Source organism: Varanus komodoensis, unplaced genomic scaffold (genome assembly GCF_004798865.1).
Source record: "Varanus komodoensis strain SLA01 unplaced genomic scaffold, ASM479886v1 scaffold20_1, whole genome shotgun sequence".
Lineage (NCBI taxonomy): Eukaryota > Metazoa > Chordata > Lepidosauria > Squamata > Varanidae > Varanus > Varanus komodoensis.
This window is the reverse complement of record NW_025335587.1, coordinates 15,865,823-15,883,986: the sequence shown is the minus strand read 5'-3', so window position 1 is coordinate 15,883,986 and position 18,164 is coordinate 15,865,823. Positions and strand designations below refer to the sequence as shown.

The window sequence follows — 18,164 nt, the reverse complement described above, 5'->3', positions numbered from 1 at the left end:
GGTTGTTTTACATTCTGAAATATGTAGAAGTACATGTAGCTTTTCATAGATACTTCAAAGAAGGGGAGAGGGCATACCTCCTAAATCCCCATGTCAAAAACGGCTGGTTTTAGCCAAGCAACACACCCCTCCTCGCAGAATGGTTTCTTCCAAGAGCAGCCTGTTCTCCCGCGACGGGTCCATCGTACTGTTAGTGAGGGGGAAAGGCGGGAAAAGAGCGAGGGAGCGTTTGTGCCGCCAGCACCACGAAGCCCCACCGGAAGAGGCGTGGTCTCGCGCGGCCCGCCAGGCCACGCCCCCTCTATATAAACCTCCCCTCGGCGGCCATTTTATTTCATTCGCTCTTGTTCGCGGAGGAAGGAGGTGTGGGGTAGTTCGGACCGCGCTTTTTCGATTTTCATTTTCAACTCCTTGTTCAGAGCCGATCTGAAGGGCGGCTCCGTAGATGGCCAGCTTTCCCCCGGGTGTAAACGAGAAGCTCATTGGTGAGAGATCCCTCGCTTTTATAAAATCGATTGTGAGCGTTAACAGCGGGGTCAGTATTACTGGCAGCAAAGGGTGGGGTTGCGAGAGAGGAATTATGTATGTGGCTTATCGGAAGGTGCGTGTTTGGGGAGGGATACTGCAGCCCGCATGTATGTATGCACGGAAGGAATGCTTTAACGCTTGCTTTGGCACAAGTGTCTGTAAGATTGCAGTGGGGAGAGTAGAAAAAGCAAAACATGAATGTATTTGCTCCCTAGGTGTACTGATCTGTAAGTAAAGTTCTGATTTTCCGCATTTGGAACACGGGTTCCAAATGATACTGCATTCATCTGGTGCCCTTTTTGCCCATGTTGCTCTCGTTGGTTTGTAGGATTTCTCCTGGGCGTGAACTACTACAACCCAGTATGGGGAGAATGGAGGCAGAGAAATGAGGGAGGCTTTGGTGCCAAGGGGGTTGGGCTTGAGGGTTGCTTAGAGCCGTGTGATATTAATAGATGCGCGCACATATGGTTTTAGAGGAGACTGGATTGTGGGGAAGCGTTCCAGGTTCCAGGGCAGTGCAGAAATTATAGGAGGAGATGATAAGCTGGGCGCTTAATCTAACCTAGGCACTCATGGCCCATTTGAGTTGTAGTTGTTCTCATGTTGTTGCTCCATGAGCGTTGGTCTAGGAACGTGGGGCAGGAGACAGTTGGAGTTGTGAGCAGCTGAAACACCTGGTTTTTCGGGAAGAGAGTGTGAATCCGACAGGGTGCAGCTGGGTTGCATGGAGAAGGGAAATTATTGATGTTTTGAGCATCCTGAGAAAGCTGTTCCGGGAGCATGTGCATCTGCTAGAAAGCAAGCAGAGTTCTTGCAAAAAGCAAGGGGGGAAAAAGCAGTGGAATGGTTTTAGGAGCGGCTGCAAGGATGTCCGTGAAAAGCAGTGTGTGTATTGGTGTGGCCCCTGGTGTGAGCTGCTGTTGTGGACATTTGTTGGTGTGTGAAAATGGAACTTCCTGGAAGGTCACAGAAGTAAACAGAGCCAGGGATGAAAATGTTGGACTGTGACCTGGCCCAGGAAACACATGGAGTAACTTAAGGCCAGGCACTGATTCTTGGTCTAACCAACCTTGCAGGGTAGTTGTGAGGATAAAATGAGGAGGGCTCTGGAAGCTACCTTCGGTTTCTTGGAAGAGGAAAGAAGGCAGATTATGAATGTAATAAAAGTTAATCATCCTGGGTGTTGTGCAAGAGAGGCAGAAGTGTGTGTGAGGGAGGCTGGCCATGTGAGAAAGATAGTGTGAGTACGTGGGTCCGTTGTAAATAAAGAACAAGGTATAAAATGGCCACATCAGCTCAGGAATAGCCTTTTAGGAAACCATATTCTTGGTTATTAAGAGGTTGGAGACATCTGAGAGACATTTCAAGCTATCTGGATACCTGATACAGCAGCCCATGTTGTCTGGGGATGGTTGGGTTTGTCTTTCAACTCATTTAGCATCAGAATAAGGGAAGACTGCTGAGAATTTACTGTAGAATGAATTCCTTCAGCCATGCAATTCTGGGCCTGTTCGGACAGAAAGTCCTACAAGCTTTTCTGGGACATGGGTCTGTCTCTAAACAGACACAATATTGCAATGTTAAATGTTTTAAGTGGTGCTGCAGGTTGTGAAATTGTTTTTAAAAGCAAATAAAAGGATACAGTGAAGATATATTTCCTCTTTGTTACTAAAATGGCACTTTTATTGCTTACTGTAACCTTGCTGCTCCTTTTAGATTCTGAAATTGTAACTGCACTCTCCATTAGCACAATTCAAGGGAGTTTTCCCTTCATGGGTTCGGAGAAGCAACCAAGGATTGCTCTGCTCTATCCCACTGTTATACTGGTGGCACCTCCTGGAAAATTTGGGGTTCCCCCACCCATACATATGTAGAATTGGGACCCTCTCCATATTTTTAAAATCTGGGACTCCTGGAGTAGCATGGATGAATTGTGTTGCCTACAGACCTGCAAACGTGTCAAGCTATGCCATAATAAATTAAGTAGCCTCTGATCTGCTTCGGCTCTTTGTTTGCTGAGGCCGAGTGGCATGACTGTGAATAAGTTGTAAAAGGCGGCATTAGCTAACCTCTTGGTGGTGAATTTTCCCTTGTCCTTTTTCCTTCTGCTGCACAGAAGCAGCTCTCATCACATTTCAACACACCCCTCCCTCCTTCCTAAACCCAGAGGTGTTTACTCGAGCCTTCTTGGCAGAAATGCACTTTGACGCCTGTCATCGCAAGCAACGTGGCTCTTTTGTTGGCACAGGTTTGCAAATTAGTTGAAAATTGCTGCGTGCAGCTGAACCATGCTGCACCCGGAAGCAAAATGCTTTCCCCTTCAGCTGTTTGGGTCCGTCTAGAAATCTTTTCCTAAGTGGATGTGGAAATCAAGACACTCCTGCGGAAAAAGCATGGTTCTAAAATGCACTAAATTTTTGGAATTGTGAGTCACATCATAAGGGGATGGGCCTTAATTTGGGGGTCGCTTCCTTCCCTTTTCTGTGGATGGGTGGCACACAGCTCCCAGTATGAGTTCTGACTTGCTCATGTTCACAGAGTCTTCCTCTTTTTACCATATGAATGCAGAACTCATAGGAGGAAGTAAAGAACTGAATATCTTGTGTGTAGAAGAGGCATGGGATACCACACAGTTCTCTGCATTGCCAAATTATTCCTATCCAGGGAAAACCACTTGGTAGTGCTAGAAAAAGAGGATATTCATTTGGGTCTTTGTAGAGAAATCTGATTTTGTTGTTACCTTCCTTTTTTAGCACTGTGATGCGCAGTGGAAGTAGAGGTAGTTGCTTATTCTTAGTCCATCAAGCAGTGAATGAAATGCTGTGCCCCAGTCAATAGAATCAAAAATGGATTAAAAAAAATAAAATCCAATCCCATCAGCTCAGAAGAGAGCCTCACTGAATTCCACTGGCTTTACTCCTAGAGTAGGTTTGTAGCAGTGCAGCCTAGATACGTGTGTTTTGGACGGCAGCCAGTGCTGTGGGCAAATAAACCTCTGAGCAACCACATAAGGGTGAAATTCCCAGTGTGTTGAAAACTTTCAGTCTCTAAAAATGCATTTTTAAAAAGATTAATGCAAAGAATGAATGAGGGGGATTATCCTGCAAGGAAACCCAAAGGTGGCTTACCTAGTCCTTCTCTTCCTCTCCATTCTGTCCTCACAACAACCTTGCAAGGTAGATGAGGCTGAGAATCAGCGAATGGCCCAAAGCCACCAGGCAGATTCAGGGCTGAGTGGGGATTAAAATCTGCCTTCTCCCCAGTCCCAGGCTGGCGTTCTAACCACTAGTCTACACTGACTTTTTGCCACATTGCTCCCAGTCATGCTCAATCATGGTTTTTTCTTGTTTAACGGGTTATATATAAGCTACACTGGGAGTGTTTTTAGGGGAGGAGTACAAACTGTCACTCGGCGGTGTAAGTTTTGTAAAGCCGGTTTATATAATTGCCACGATTATTTGTAGGTAGCTCATTCACAGAAATAGGTCTGGCTGTAAGTGGGGTGGGTAAACAAGGACAAGTTCAAACCAGACATGCCAATCCGTGTCCAGTGAGGAGCAAGTCCTGATCTAGGTAGGATTGGGAATTTTAATGTCAGCCCTGCTACAGCAAACAATCTAGGAAGTATCACGGAAAGTGTGTGTGTGTGTAAGAGAGAGAGAAGCAGCAAGAAAACTGGGCTATAGAGAGGCTAAAGCTGTGAAAGAGTAGGGCATTTTAATGCCAGTAGACAAAAGGGGGGTGAAGAGTGGATCCTTTTAATCTTGCTTTCCTGCAGTTTATTAGAGGATCCAGGAGTCCTGTGTAATGTTTGAAAATACTCCTCCTCCCTTTTTATATATATATATTTGAAGGGCTGCTTTCATGCATATCCCCTTGCTCAGACTCTTTAAGATATATGTCAAGGCTCCTTCTCAAACATTAAGCTCTGTTGATTGGCATGTACAAGAAACGGGGCCTTTTTAGCAGTGGTCCCAAGAGTGAGGCACTATCTCTATATTGACGGTGCCTTGTCCATACAAGTGTTTAGGCAAGCAGTAACAAGCTTTTCCTTAACACTGTTGTCAGTGGAATTATTATTTGGCTAATGTGCTCAGAGTAGCTTTTCAAAGTATTCTGCATGCTTATTACTGCATGTTGCAGTGTATACCATTGTATACCATTTTGTGCAAGCATGGCCCTGAAAAAAACTCCTGAATAATTGAAAATAATAGATGAGCAGTGTGGGTTGCTTTGGAGAAAGACTCTGCAGCTTTAATTCTCCTTTTGCTACTTGCAAAACATGGAGCATATGAGACAACATGCAATTGTTTGTCAAAAGTAACACTTTAATTTTTTAGCCCTCGCTCAAGACTATGAACAAGGTGGCTTGCACATACAACATTACACACGTCCAATTTAAAATTGGCAAACCAACAAGACCAGCAAGAAGTCTGCCCTATAAAGCAGTGTTTCTCAAACTGGGTCAGTTCTCATAATGAGGAGCTGCCTTTCCTCCTCTTGGGATTTTTTAAAACAAGACCTGCAACTCACTCTTCTAGTTGAGCAGGTCACTTAAACAGGTGGGACCCCTTTCACCCCATGGCTTGCTTAAATTCTGTCTCGCTGCACCTGACTTAAATGTACAGAACTCTGTTAACATTAAAAAGGAGCACTAAAATGAGTTGGTCGGTGTTCTGCAGAGCTCAGGAAAAAGGTAGAGTCGATTTTCACATGGGCCCCATTTCTAGCTTTGCTGTAAAGCATGTCTTCATACCTAGACTGACTGATTCACACACCCGAATTCCATCCCTCTCGTTTTAGGACGATCACGGACAGTGGGAGAACTTTTAGCCCCAGCGGCTCCTTTTGACAAGAAGTGTGGGCGGGAAAACTGGACCGTTGCCTTTGCTCCGGATGGGTCCTACTTTGCCTGGTCACAAGGCCATCGCATAGTCAAGCTTATTCCCTGGTCTCAATGCTTGAGTAACTTGTGAGTATAGCCTGCTTTGGGAAACGCCATTCCTTACAAGGAGCTCTGAAGGGAAGGGCTACAGATGGGGGCAGGTTTGCACGTCTGAATGCCTTTAGGACAGGGAGAAGCCTTGTCTGAAAGGGGTGGTTGTGTGGTCATCTCTGGGCTGGAGGGACGAAGGGTCCGATCAGGGTCCGATCGGGTCTTAAGTGTGAGAAGAAGTGTGGAGTAATGTTGCCTGGGGCTCAGGCAGCATTCTAGTCCCTACTGATCCACAAACTCCACCCAAAGGCTATGCACATAGCCTCGGTTCTTTGCAGGACAAAAGAGCAAGATAGAAATATTTAAGAAGAACGTGTTTTGAGCACAAATGTGTGGAAACTGATGTTTCATACATGGAGTAGCTACAAGCCTGAGAGCAAGAAGTGGGCTGCTTCAAAAGGATGCTAGAAAAAGTGTGAATCAGGAAAAGAAGTTTTTTACCACATCTGAGAAGGCTGCAATGTACTGTGTAAATGCATGTGCCTTTTCTGGATGTTTTTCCTTCTTAAAATGGTGACTGTGTTTTTCTAGTACCTTGCATGGCATAAAGAACTTTGCCAACTTAAGCCATTCCAAGCTTTCGAGGCAGAACAGCGATGGCGACCAGAAAAGCAAGCCCCGGGAACATGTTATAGATTGTGGCGACATCGTCTGGAGTCTCGCTTTTGGATCATCTGTGCCTGAAAAGCAGAGTCGTTGTGTGAATATAGAATGGCACCGTTTCAAGTTTGGCCAAGACCAGCTTCTGCTGGCAACTGGCTTATCCAACGGGCGTATCAAAATATGGGATGCCTATACAGGTAAGGAGGAGCATGATGCAATTGAATTCCCTTCGCATTCCTTTTAAGGCAGGAATTGTGGTCTGTAGTCTTTCAGAAGTTGTAAGTGGACAGGTGTTTTCATGGCCTGACCACTTGCTGGGCTGAGGATGTTGGAATGCGGCAACTCCTGGAAAGCAATTTGTTTCCCACTCCCATTCCAGAAAAGGTGAAACGGAGCTAGCATGGCTGAGGTTGGAGACAGAAAGCTCAGCTGGAATTCCATCTTGATGCTGGAGAGAATTGTGGGGCCCTTTGTGCTGATTTCCAGGATGATGGAGGAGGAAGCTGTGAAGCTTCGAGACCTTTGCCTTTATGCCTCCGTATGGACATCATCCAAAGCGCTTCATCTAGCCATGTTTTGAAAAGACCGTGCGAACCCCCCAAAGCCTGGTTTTAAACCTTGCTTTAGATTGCATTGATCCCTGAAGGAAGATCTCTTAAGGTGTGACTCGCACACATGTAACATTTTGGCTCGGGTGAAAAGCAGCGGTTGGCGCCGCAGAACTGAAGCAGCCGCAGCGTTGCACAGAGTAATCTTTAAATATCAAGCGACCTGCCGAGTATCTTGAATTTCAAAGTAAACTTCAGTACTGTTTGGAAGATAAGCTTTCTTGGCACCTCATCCTAAAGCTTATCCTATTGATAAAGCAAGCATACTGACTAAAGAACTTAATTTCTTTAAGTCAATTTACTTAGGAAGACTAAGTGTTGCTCCTCTTGAGGGTCCTAGAGAACAAAAACTCCAAGAAGGAGGCTGGGCAGATACAGGGTAGAGAAGTGGAAATTAAAAGGCAGTCTGATGGCTGCATCCAAATATTTGAGGATTTCTGGTTGGTGACAAGCAAATTTGCTGCTTCTTGCTCCAGGGAAGACTTCCCCATCAGGGTACCTGCCAGCTACCTGGTTCGAAGCTTTTAAGCAAAAGCTTGGATGGTTTTCTAGAGGTGGCTTAGGTGTGGATTGCCTGCATTGACAAGGGGTCCCGCCAAATGATTTCTCTTCTAGTGATGGTTCTCCAGCTTGCTGGATGAGTTTTTACCTCCAGAATGGAGACACTTGGGGAAGCTTACGCGTGACACCTCTGTGTGTTAATAGGATGAAAATAAAAAAGGTACCCCATTAGATGTACAGAGGGTTACCTAACATTAAGTTTGTGGCTGTGAAAGAGTTTAGGCCCCATCTAAAGTAATCAGTTGCACTGCAAGAGTTGTTGGTTTATTTATTAAATTTGTTTAAAGGCTGCGCATTAGCATCACGTTCTCTGGGCAGCCATTACAATAAAATTACCAATAGGTAATATAAATAAAATAATATAATTAAAATGCAGAAGGTGAAATAACAAATACGAAACAAGAATATAACTTAGGTTTGTAAATTAAAACCAGCACAAATTGATGGAAAAATAATCCAAGTGGTGCCAAATATGAAATAACTGAAAACAATATAGAAGGAATGGAAATTGTCACATTACCTTTGGATTCTGATTTACACAGGATCACCTGCTGCTGCTTTTCTGGGGCTTCCACTCCATCCCCCTGAAAATGCTGGAAAATGCCAACTCCCTGAATATGGATTCAGGAATCTCAAATGGAGTGAGCTGTAATCAGTGGAGGGAAGGGGGAAGCCCCCTGCCCCCCAGGATTGGTCAGAGGGTTCCCTTTCTCTCACAGAAAGTAGATCTTGGAATCCAATACTTAGCAGTTCAAGTGGGTGTTGCATTGTTCTGCACTGTGTATCAAATATCAAACATGAAAAATTCTTTTCTAAACCTGACTTTGAGACTTTTAAAATCTGTTCTTCCAACAGGAAAACTCCTCCTTAACTTAATGGACCATACTGAAGTTGTGAGAGACTTAACTTTTGCACCTGATGGAAGCTTGGTGCTGGTATCTGCCTCAAGAGACAAAACACTCAGAGTTTGGGACTTAAAAGATGATGGTAAGTCATTGGGAATACGCCGCATCAAGTACCAAAACATTCATGCCACTTGTTCCACCCTGGGAAGCTACGATAACAAGAGTGAATGCTATCTTGTGTTTGTTTTTGGCATTTTGAATTACTTCCTTTATTCTGTATAGTGAGTTGGAGATAGCTCAGTGGGCTGCTTTTCTATTGATGGCTTTTTTGGACTGTCCTAGCAGACACAGACAGACGTGTGTGGCAGAGAAATGGTTCCTTTTGTAGAGTTAATCAGTAAACTCGAAATGAACTTGGCTTGAAAAGGAGACCTGCGCTCCTTTGGGCTGCACTGGTTCAGCAGTGGTCACTCCCCTCCTGAGAGTTTCGTTAACAAAAGGCAACATGCCTCTGCCTAATTAACTCCGCTGTAACGAAGGTGCCTTGCAGTGCAGGAGAACCACCAGTTGGTTCTGGTGCCTGTACCTCTTCCTAGATTTCCCTGGGAATCTTCTCTTAGATCACGTGAGCTTGGATCATGCATAACCATCTGGGTCTGATGAACCGTAGTTTACCAGGCTGTTAAATCACAGTTTCCTGATATGGCCAAACCTCTACTCTAAACCAGGATTGCAAGTTGCAATTTGCTTCTGCCTGGTTTGCAAACTAGGATTGTCGTTGGGGTTAAATCCATTGGAATATAACGAGAAGGAGCTGCGGCACCTCTTATCTAGAAAGATAGATGGCTGATGCTAATCCAGCATCTTCTTTCCCCCTTTTCCAGGAAATATGATGAAAGTTTTAAGGGGGCACCCAAACTGGGTGTACAGCTCTGCTTTTTCTCCAGATTCTTCCATCCTCTGCTCCGTGGGGGCCAATAAAGCGGTAGGTATCAATGTTTCATGATCTTCAGCTTGCATTGGATTGTGAGCCAAAATAATCATAATTTGCAATCGTGAAAGAAAGAAAGAAAGAAAGAAAGAAAAAAGCCAGCTTGCGCTCGGTGTCACGCTGTTTTGATGATAATGTGAGGAATTGCATGACAAATATTAGTGTAAATTGAGCATAAGGCACGTTCCGTTAACAGCTACAGAGCTGGACTTGCGCTGCTGCTAAGTTTCAGAGAAATTGATGAATCTGTTTGCCAAGTAGCTCTGCACATTTCCATCTGTTCCATGACCTTTGGGGGGGAAAGAAATAGACAACTCATTTATGTTTTGGTTGATGTAAGCAATAGTCTGATACGATATTTTGTATTTCTTAACGTTTAATATTCCCTTGTCATGCTCAGTTTGAAAGCTGTGTTTTTCTAAAGTCTGGGCTGCTGGTCTCATGTACTAGTAAAATGTCGTTCTTGTTCATTTGTTAGTTACGTGCTCCGTGGCTTTCACAGAAGAGCAGCACCCTGTTTTGTGTAGCTGTTTCGTAATGACCTGCTACAAAGCACAATGCTATGCAGTGAAAAATTAAAAAAAACTTTAGTGAGTTGCTACTTAGTGTGAAATGCAGAACTAATTAAGAAGCGGAACCAGCCAGCTCATTTCAGCCTGCGATCCTGCGCCTGGTTACTCCAGAGTATGTTTCCCCTTGAAAAAAGGGAGACTGCCTCCTGAGTAAACATGCCACGGATTAGGCTGCATATCTTTAATGTGATTTTAGTAAACTCAAGAAGAGGGTTCTTAGGAGGTTGGACAACTTGTGTCTACTGAGGCGCCTCTGAGCAGAATCAAAACGTCCTGTTAGATTCTGGGGTGTTAATTCCCATGTGGAGAGTTGAAGCTTCTAGCCCTCATGCGTGGCTGGCAGGAAGCCTTGAAAACATAAATTGCAGAAATGCAGAGTTGTGTTTGGGGAAGCTCAAACTTCCCATTTCTAAAGCTCTAAGTCCCTTCCCCAGAAATTGCTTTGTGGGTACCTTTTTTTTTTCTCCCACATTGGAATGGTACCAAATAAAGGCTGTTGTGGAATACATTTCACACCTGCTAATTAGCAGTCCTACGTTCCTGGAAACGCCTCGGCTTTTGCTCTTTGGGAACATCCCTCTTTCCCCACACGGCTTTGATGGTCGAACAAGTTGTCCATCCTTCGGGCTAGTAAGAATTCCAGCCTTACAATGTTAGCTGCATCAAAGATATTCAAGCTCGTGTTATTACTGTTAACAATTTGAGTCTGGGGGGGGGGAAGCACATTGTAAAAGTTTTTTTTTAAAAAAGCCGACTTAGATTAGAAAAGAGTATCAGTAAAACCCTTAAAACAGCACAGATGTAGGTGTATGCATTGATCTTTTAGGCTGTGTGTTTTCCATAAGCTTCTTGCTTTCCCTGTCACAGGTGGTGGCAGCAATATTGGTGTGATTGAGGGTAAGCTGGGCACTACTCACAAGCGCACAATGGTGTTAGCTGGGCAGAAAGATTGGCACTCTGGCTTCCAGCTGGAGGCGAACTTTACCATAGGACGAAGTAACCTTGCATTTGGCTGCAAGGTGTACTGTACGTACGCAGGTGCTGGTTGATGTCGACTTTCTGCTTTTTTTTTTTTCTTTCTTTCCTTGTTTTATTTTCTCGTTGGCGAGATTCCCTGGCTCCATTAAACGCAAGCAAAAAGTGCCGTTTTCCATTCGTATGGAAAGCCGGAGCCACCCCATCGGCAGAGCCAGGCCTCACCGACTTTCACAAAGCCTAAATTGCTGTAAAGTCGGGGAGATGCTAATGATTCGTTTCTGTAGTGAGACTTCAGTATCACAGAAGTCCTCTTGCAGTTTAATTCACCTCTGCCTGTTCCTCAGGTTCAGGCTGGCCTGAAACTCGTATCTTTTAAAAGTATTCTGTGCTGTATAAACACATAGAAAAATAATGCAGTGGAAACCGAGTTTGGTCTCCGTGACCCTTTCCTAGCCTTGTTATTTTAGCACATTATGCTAAAATGTGTCATGGACACGTGGTACTCAGATTCTCTTTACTGATGCTTTACTGACTGCACTTCTGTTAAATGTACCAATAAATGGTGCATGGCCATGCCTGTAGATGTAAACAGCTGATTGACTGAGAGCGTTGACTTTTTAAAGCCATCAAATAGTAATGATGTTTAGTTTTTGTTTTTTTAAATAAGCTTAAACTTTTTAAACATTTAGTAATTTGGTTTAATTTCTGCTTTTTGCCGAAGTCATGTCGTTTGGCTATGACAATTCCCTTTCTGTTTGCAGTATCTGTTTCTCTTTCTAGGCTGACGTTGGCGATCCAAGCCTATTGTAAACACGTGGTCTTAAACTCAAAGGGGATTCCACGGGAGTAACAATATGTTAACCTTATGTTTTTTTTCTGTCTGTATATTTCTTAAATTTTGGTAGTTAATTGGTTAAGGGGGGGTGTTAGTCCTTAACCTCATTACTGTATATTTTAGAATTAAAGTAGTTAAGCAATATGTGGGTTTCAGTAAATATGTATATATAAATATATATATATACACATGCACACAGTTAAACTATTACTTTACATTTATTTTTTGGCTTATGCTTTAAATAACACTTAAGTTAGCATTTGCATGTATGCTTTCCTTTAATTTAAATCATTCTAAGTATGACACTGAGCATATTCTTAACTGTAGTCATTTTTAATGCTTGGCTTCAATTACCATCTCAGTAAAAACTAGCAGAAGCGATTGGGGAGCGGGGTGGGGGGCTTGTTTGAGTGCCTCCTGCGTGCCCGGGTGGAACTAGAGCGTGTCACTGGTTTGATTGCAGGTGTTGCTTTGGGATATGGATCAATACACCCTCATCAGGAAGCTGGAAGGACACCACCATGACGTGGTAGCCTGCGATTTTTCCCCTGATGGAGCTCTGCTGGCCACAGCATCTTACGACACCCGAGTCTGTGTCTGGGACCCGCACACGGGAGCTGTTCTGCTGGAGTTTGGGTAAGCAAAGCACCTCCTTCCTCTCCCGTGTCCACCCTGCAAGCTGTCCCCGAAATATTCAGTAGGTTTTGCCTGCCCCAAAGTCCCTTGGAGAGGTGTTTGATGGGGGGTGGTATCTGTAGAGGGAAAAGGTGGAGCAGGTGCTACAGCTGGGGGGGGAGGGAAGATCCTTTGTCATGATACTATTTCCATCCCGCCCCTTCTTCCTCCTCATCTTCGCATTAACCCTGCAAGGTAGGCTAGGCTGAGTGCCAGAGACTGGCCCAAAGGTACCGGTTCTCTTCGTGGCTAAAGTGGGGGGTACAGCCCGGATCTCCCCCATCCCAGTCCAACCTTCTAACACTGTTTCTCCTGTACTGTTTGGGTCCTACCTTGATAGACTCGCCTGCGAATTGTAGGTTAAAAGGTGTCTGCCTTGCAGCAGAATGAAAGCTGTTTAGAAAACGTTTCCTGGTGGCTCGTGCTGGCAGGAATCAGCCACGCTGCTTGCTTTGCCCCTTAGCCTCAGTCTCGGGGACCCCCGCTGAACGCGTTGGCATTAATGATTAGGAGAAAAGCAAAGGTTGCCTGAACCGAAGCTTCGTTTTGTCCACAGACACCTCTTTCCCCCTCCTACTCTAATATTTGCTGGAGGAGCAAATGACCGGTGGGTGAGATCTGTATCCTTCAGTCATGACGGACTGCACATTGCGACACTCGCGGATGATAAGTAAGTATGGCAGAACCTGGCTGGACTCTTCTGGTTCAGGCTGGTGAGGAAGAAGATCGTTCTTGCTGGAAGGGTTCCCTAGCCATTTAGTGGGGTGGGAAATTAGTGGGGTTTTGTGGACTGCTGCAGGAGGGGTAGGTGGATGTGAAAAGAGGACCTGTTCTACGGACTCGTACAAAGATTTTTGTGCAGACGATGATAACAAAATGGAAATTCAGGAAATTCAGAAAAGCCAGTTCAAGGCAATAAAATCAAACATGTACTGCAATGGGGGGATTTCCTTGTCATAATTCAGCGTTCCATGCAGACCCTGGTGAGTTGCTTTGCACTAATGGCTAAATTGGGGATTTGAAACTGCCCTCCATTATTCTTGGTTGATAAACTTACTGGGAGACCTGCTAGTAAGCACTTAAATGGGTGAATTTAATTTTAATGTTCTTATTTTCAAACATGTTTTTATTTTTAAGCTGCTGCCAATATGATCTGATTTTTTTAAAATGCTAGATATTGATATACTTTTTAATTATGTTCTATTTTTGGAGTTTTTATATGTATAATCTATTAAATTTATTTTGTCCATTTTGGCTCTATTTAATTTTGGAAGCATCTTTATGGATTTTATTTTATTTCTTTATTTAAAACTTTTGTATGCTGTCCCTTATGCATAGCATCTCAGGACGGCTTACAGTCCTTAAAACCAAAATACAATAAAACCATTACATCTATAAATAAATAACATAATAATAGAAATTTAAATGAAAATCAAAATCAAAGCGACTGTTAAAACATTAAAATACTAATTTTCCTGTTGTTGGCGTTCTGTCCTTGTGAGTTGTGATGTCTGTATTGTATTGTTTACACTGTTTCTGGATTTTAACATGATGCAAGCTGCCCAGAGAACCAATGGCTAGCAGGGCAGAGTGAGTGAGTGAGAGAGAGAGAGAGAGAGAGAGAGAGAGAGAAATTAAATAATTAACTGATCACTTGTTATTACTCTTCTGTGTTACGCTTTCCAGCTGTTGCTTGAAGTAAGGGATATTTTAAAAGTCTTAGCAAGGTGGATGAAAGAGAACAGCTCTTGCCGCTTAGTATTTAAGCATTGAAGGTCTGTGCTTGTTTTGTTTCTCCAGGATGGTGCGGTTCTGGCGAATTGATGATGAGTATCCAGTGCAAGTGGCGCCTTTAAGCAACGGGCTTTGCTGTACCTTTTCCACTGACGGAAGTATTTTAGCTGCTGGGTAAGGGGACTTGACACTTATGTGCATACATTGACCTCACTCAGCATATATAGATTTTTTCTAGCATCCAGTATAGATAAAAGCTCTCGACAGACCTTCCTGTGGTTAGAACTGGAGGCAGAACCAATATAACTCAGTTCTGCCTTTTCCCACAGCCTGCCTTGCACCCCATCCTTTTAATCCAGTTACAGCTGCATGAAACCTCTTAGAGGGTGAAGTATAACCCCCCCCCCAAAAGGTATGCTTATTTGAGGCATGTACTGAGTTGTAGGACCTCTTGAAATAGACACACATACAGTTGCCCCTTTCCATGAGTACCTCAAAGTTGTTGTTACCCTCAAGACGTGAGAATTTCAACATCCTGCTTCGCTTTGGATCCCTTCCCACACCCCACTTTGTTCTAATGTCGAGCCTAATGAGGGCTTCTGGAGAGCTGAAAACTTGGCGTAACAATCTATGGTGGAATTTTGGGTGGTCCTAATAAAGGTAAGTCCTAAGCTGCAGTGTGGTCCTGTGACTGTTTTCTCCATTGAATGGTCCTGAACAGCTGCTTGGAAGGAACTAGGCAGGAGTGGCCTGATCATTATGGCCTACGACTCTCATGAGCCCTCACCACAGGCCGTGCTGGCTTGTGCTCATGGAGTTGTGTGCCATACTATCTGTAATCCTTCTGTCAAGAAAAGAAAGTCCTTGATGGCAATAAATAGAATTTCCCTTCCTCTAATTCAGCCTTCCCCAGCCTAGTGGCCGTCAGAGGCCTTGGGACCACAACTCCCAGAATCCCCATCCAAGAAGGGGCTGGGAATGCTGGGTTTTGCAGTCCAAAAGTGTCTGGAAGGCACGAAGTTGGCGAAGGCTGCTGTGACTGTTGAAGGAAGGGGAACTTGGTGGAGCCAAGCCATTGTCTGCAGCATGGGACAAAATGCTCACGACTCTCCAAATTTAGTTGGACTTCAGCTCCCAGCAGCCCAGCCTGCCTAATCATAGCCAGGGATGATGGGAGTTGGTAGTCAGCTCTGCGGTGGTGCCCCGACTATGGAATGCGCTCCCCAGAGAGGTCTGCCTGGCGCCGTCATTATATGTTTTTCGGCACCAGGTCAAGACCTTTTTATTTCATCAATATTTTAATATGTATTAATAGGAATTGGATTTTATTGTTTGTATTTTACTGATTACAGCCAGCATGGAATGGTCAATTCATTTATTTTATTCTGATTTATGTTGTAAGCCATCCAGAGACACAAGCAATGGATGGCATACTGAATAAACAAACAAATAATCACGCACTGGCCACTTGATGCAGTTGCGGGGGAGACGCAGGCAACACTGGAGCGATACTGACCGACTTGGCGCTGTTGTTTGTTGCTTTTGTGTGCAGAACGCAAGATGGCAGCGTGTACTTCTGGGCCGCACCCAAACACGTGTCCAGCTTGCAGCATCTGTGCCGCATGGCGCTCCGGCGAGTGATGAACACCAGCGAAGTGCAGAATTTGCCTATCCCGTCGGCCATTGTGGCGTTTCTCTCCTACCGAATGTAGAAAACCAGTCGGAGGAGGGGAAGGGTTGGCCCGGCCCACTGGGTAAAAGAACATCAGGGTTTCTACTGGTTTCATGCTTAAAACACGTCATGGGTTTGGAAATAAATTTGACCACCTTCTTTGTGGAAAAAAATGGGGATTCTTCAGGCTGACCTTGTGGAGCTCTCAAAAGCACGATGCATTTAAAAAAAACAGGCGTGTTTCTGAAGTCATCAGACCTTTTCAAAGAAATTCCAACTGTGAAAACATGTACATAGTTAGATATAAGCTGCAACTTTTTGTGATTGCTTTTTTGATATATATATAGTGTATGTATGTATATTTTGAGTGTGTATTGATGTTTGTGTGCATACAATACAAAACTCTCTAAGCTTGGTAGTGTTTACCTGTTTCTGTGCCCCAAACAAACAGCGTCAGGGTGTCTTTCTGAACCTTTCTTTGCTATGTAAAGCAGAACCAGCAGGACTTTCTGTTGGGGGCACAGAGATAGGTAGCCACTCGGCCAATCATAGGCAGATTTGCTCTGGAGCCTTGTGGTCCTCACCAAATGGGCCCTGAATCATGTACATCTCACAGATCGGAAGAAGTGAGTTTTCTTGAGGCCCGTAAGCATTCAGGGGAGACTGTTTGGGGTGAAGCTTGGAAAATCCATTTAAGAGGTGGATCATCTTCCGGGAGGCCTTATTCTTCCAACAAAACAGATCACTGTTTTGGGTTACTTGGGATCCTTAATACGTGAGCCGGTTGCTGGCTCATTTTTTTCACTACTCTGTCACCCTCCATCATATCAAGCGTTGGAATCGGGTGAACTACCAAAGACAAGTACAATTTTTTTCTTCGCTTTTGCCTTCTGTTTCTCTGGACCTGCCAATACGGAGAATGTATGCCTCACAAGAAATGCCTGATTATATATATTTTGTTTGATGAACTTTTTATAATAAAGGATTCCTACAAACAACTTTATATCTTGTGCAAATTGGGAAGCTGATGGTTGGTGAGTTCGCCAGGTTTGATTTAGAAAGCTAGTGTGACTTGGGGAAGAATGGAAAAGATGTTTATAGCTCATTTTTCTATTGAAAAGACCCCAGTAAACAACTGTTTGCAAACCAATAAAGGCAATTCTCACATTAAGCAAAACAAACTTCTTCAACAGTCACTTGAGGGGATAACCTTCTTGCTGGCTTTTATCTCCAAACCTGGTCATCGTGGTCCACCTTGTAACCAGGTAAAATGTGTTCGTTCTTCTAGGGGAAGGCAATGTGTGACTCAGGGTTAGGGTCTCCTGAGTTTATATTGCGCACGAGAGCTCAAGGCTTTCTTACTCTTCCTTTCCTCTCAGTACCACCCAATAGCTGTGTGTTCTGGGCCATCGACGGCACACAAGGATCAGCCGTTCTGTTGTGCTGCTTAAGGGGAGTATGACTGGAGAAGTACCTTTGTGTTTGGGGGGCCTTGGAAGAGCACGCAACGTGGATAAGCGTGGTCTGTTTCGCAGTCATTCATCGTGTATTTTGGCGTGGCAAGGGGTTGACATTGTGGCCAGTAATGGAAGTCAGTGAATGAGTAACAAGCTTGAATGGAGCAGATGCGGCAGCTTTTAAGTTTCACTTCCCCTGTGACTCAGCTGTTTGGAAATCACAACAAGTTTTAAAATAATGCTCTTTTTTCAAAAAGGAAGAAGCAAGGATGTAGGTATAGAGGTCACCAGAGCAGTCACATGTGTGTGACCAATTCTTTCAGGATTACAGCAAAGCACAGTCAGAATTTAAAGCAAAGCCGTCCACATTGTACTTACATGAAAAGAGAAACGGGCGGCATGCCTTGCTCCTCTCGCGCGTGATCTCTGCCTTTTGCTAGGCCATAAAATTTTTCTGTGCCATTGCTGCGATGTGCGTTGGTGTTGGGCTCAGGTTTTCCAATATTGCACCTGAGCGAAGTGCAATCTGAAATACCCATCCTAAGTATTTCTTTTAACATACAAGGAATGCTGTAAAGCGTGGAACGGTGGTTGGAAATGTTGGTTGCACATTAGTTGAAGTCCCGGAGCACCGTTCCCCAGCCTGGTGCCCTGAGACACTCTGGACCACATTGCTCGGGGCTAAGGGGGTTGAAGTGCAAAGCGCCGGAGGGCCAGCCTTCCATGGAGGAGTTTTATCCCCTTCATATCGTCTTTCCTGCCATAGTTCAGCAGGACCAGTTTTAGTCCTTCTGCTCCTTCAAGGACCACAGTTTGGATTCCACCCAGGGCAGAACGGGACAGCAGCCAAGCTTATGTGTTTACTTTAGATAAGCAATTGGGGAGGACAAGACCTTGTTATCCCACTGGAATTTGAGGGCAGATAGCGGGGACTGTTTGGAAAGCTAATGCAAAAGGCTGCACTCTGCTCAAGCACAAGCAGCTGAGGCGGTCTTGAGCCAGAGACCAGCCTGACCCAAGGCATCTATCTGGCCATCTGAGGCAGAAGAGAAGGTGCCAGCTGTTTTCCCATGCACAAAACCTGAGGGGACAGTTGAAGAAAGCTTTCT

At 44.4% G+C, this 18,164-nt stretch overlaps 1 protein-coding gene across 1 annotated transcript; it reads left to right on the top strand.

Annotated features, from left to right (window-relative positions):
- The first annotated feature begins 333 nt into the window (after positions 1 to 333).
- WSB1 (WD repeat and SOCS box containing 1) lies at positions 334 to 16,596 on the top strand. Its single transcript, XM_044430014.1, has 9 exons — positions 334 to 485; positions 5,332 to 5,500; positions 6,056 to 6,324; positions 8,152 to 8,283; positions 9,026 to 9,126; positions 11,981 to 12,153; positions 12,749 to 12,862; positions 13,993 to 14,100; positions 15,479 to 16,596. The coding sequence occupies exons 1-9, from the start codon at positions 446 to 448 to the stop codon at positions 15,636 to 15,638; spliced, it is 1,266 nt and encodes a 421-aa protein (XP_044285949.1). The 5' UTR covers positions 334 to 445; the 3' UTR covers positions 15,639 to 16,596.
- The last annotated feature ends 1,568 nt before the right edge of the window (positions 16,597 to 18,164 follow it).

Excerpts from the sequence above, each read along its gene's own strand:
- WSB1 (XM_044430014.1), top strand. The coding sequence starts at position 446 with ATGGCCAGCTTTCCCCCGGGTGTAAACGAGAAGCTCATTG. Across the intron at positions 8,284-9,025 it reads TTGGGACTTAAAAGATGATG|GAAATATGATGAAAGTTTTA; the intron begins GTAAGTCATTGG and ends CCCCTTTTCCAG. Across the intron at positions 14,101-15,478 it reads GGAAGTATTTTAGCTGCTGG|AACGCAAGATGGCAGCGTGT; the intron begins GTAAGGGGACTT and ends TTTTGTGTGCAG.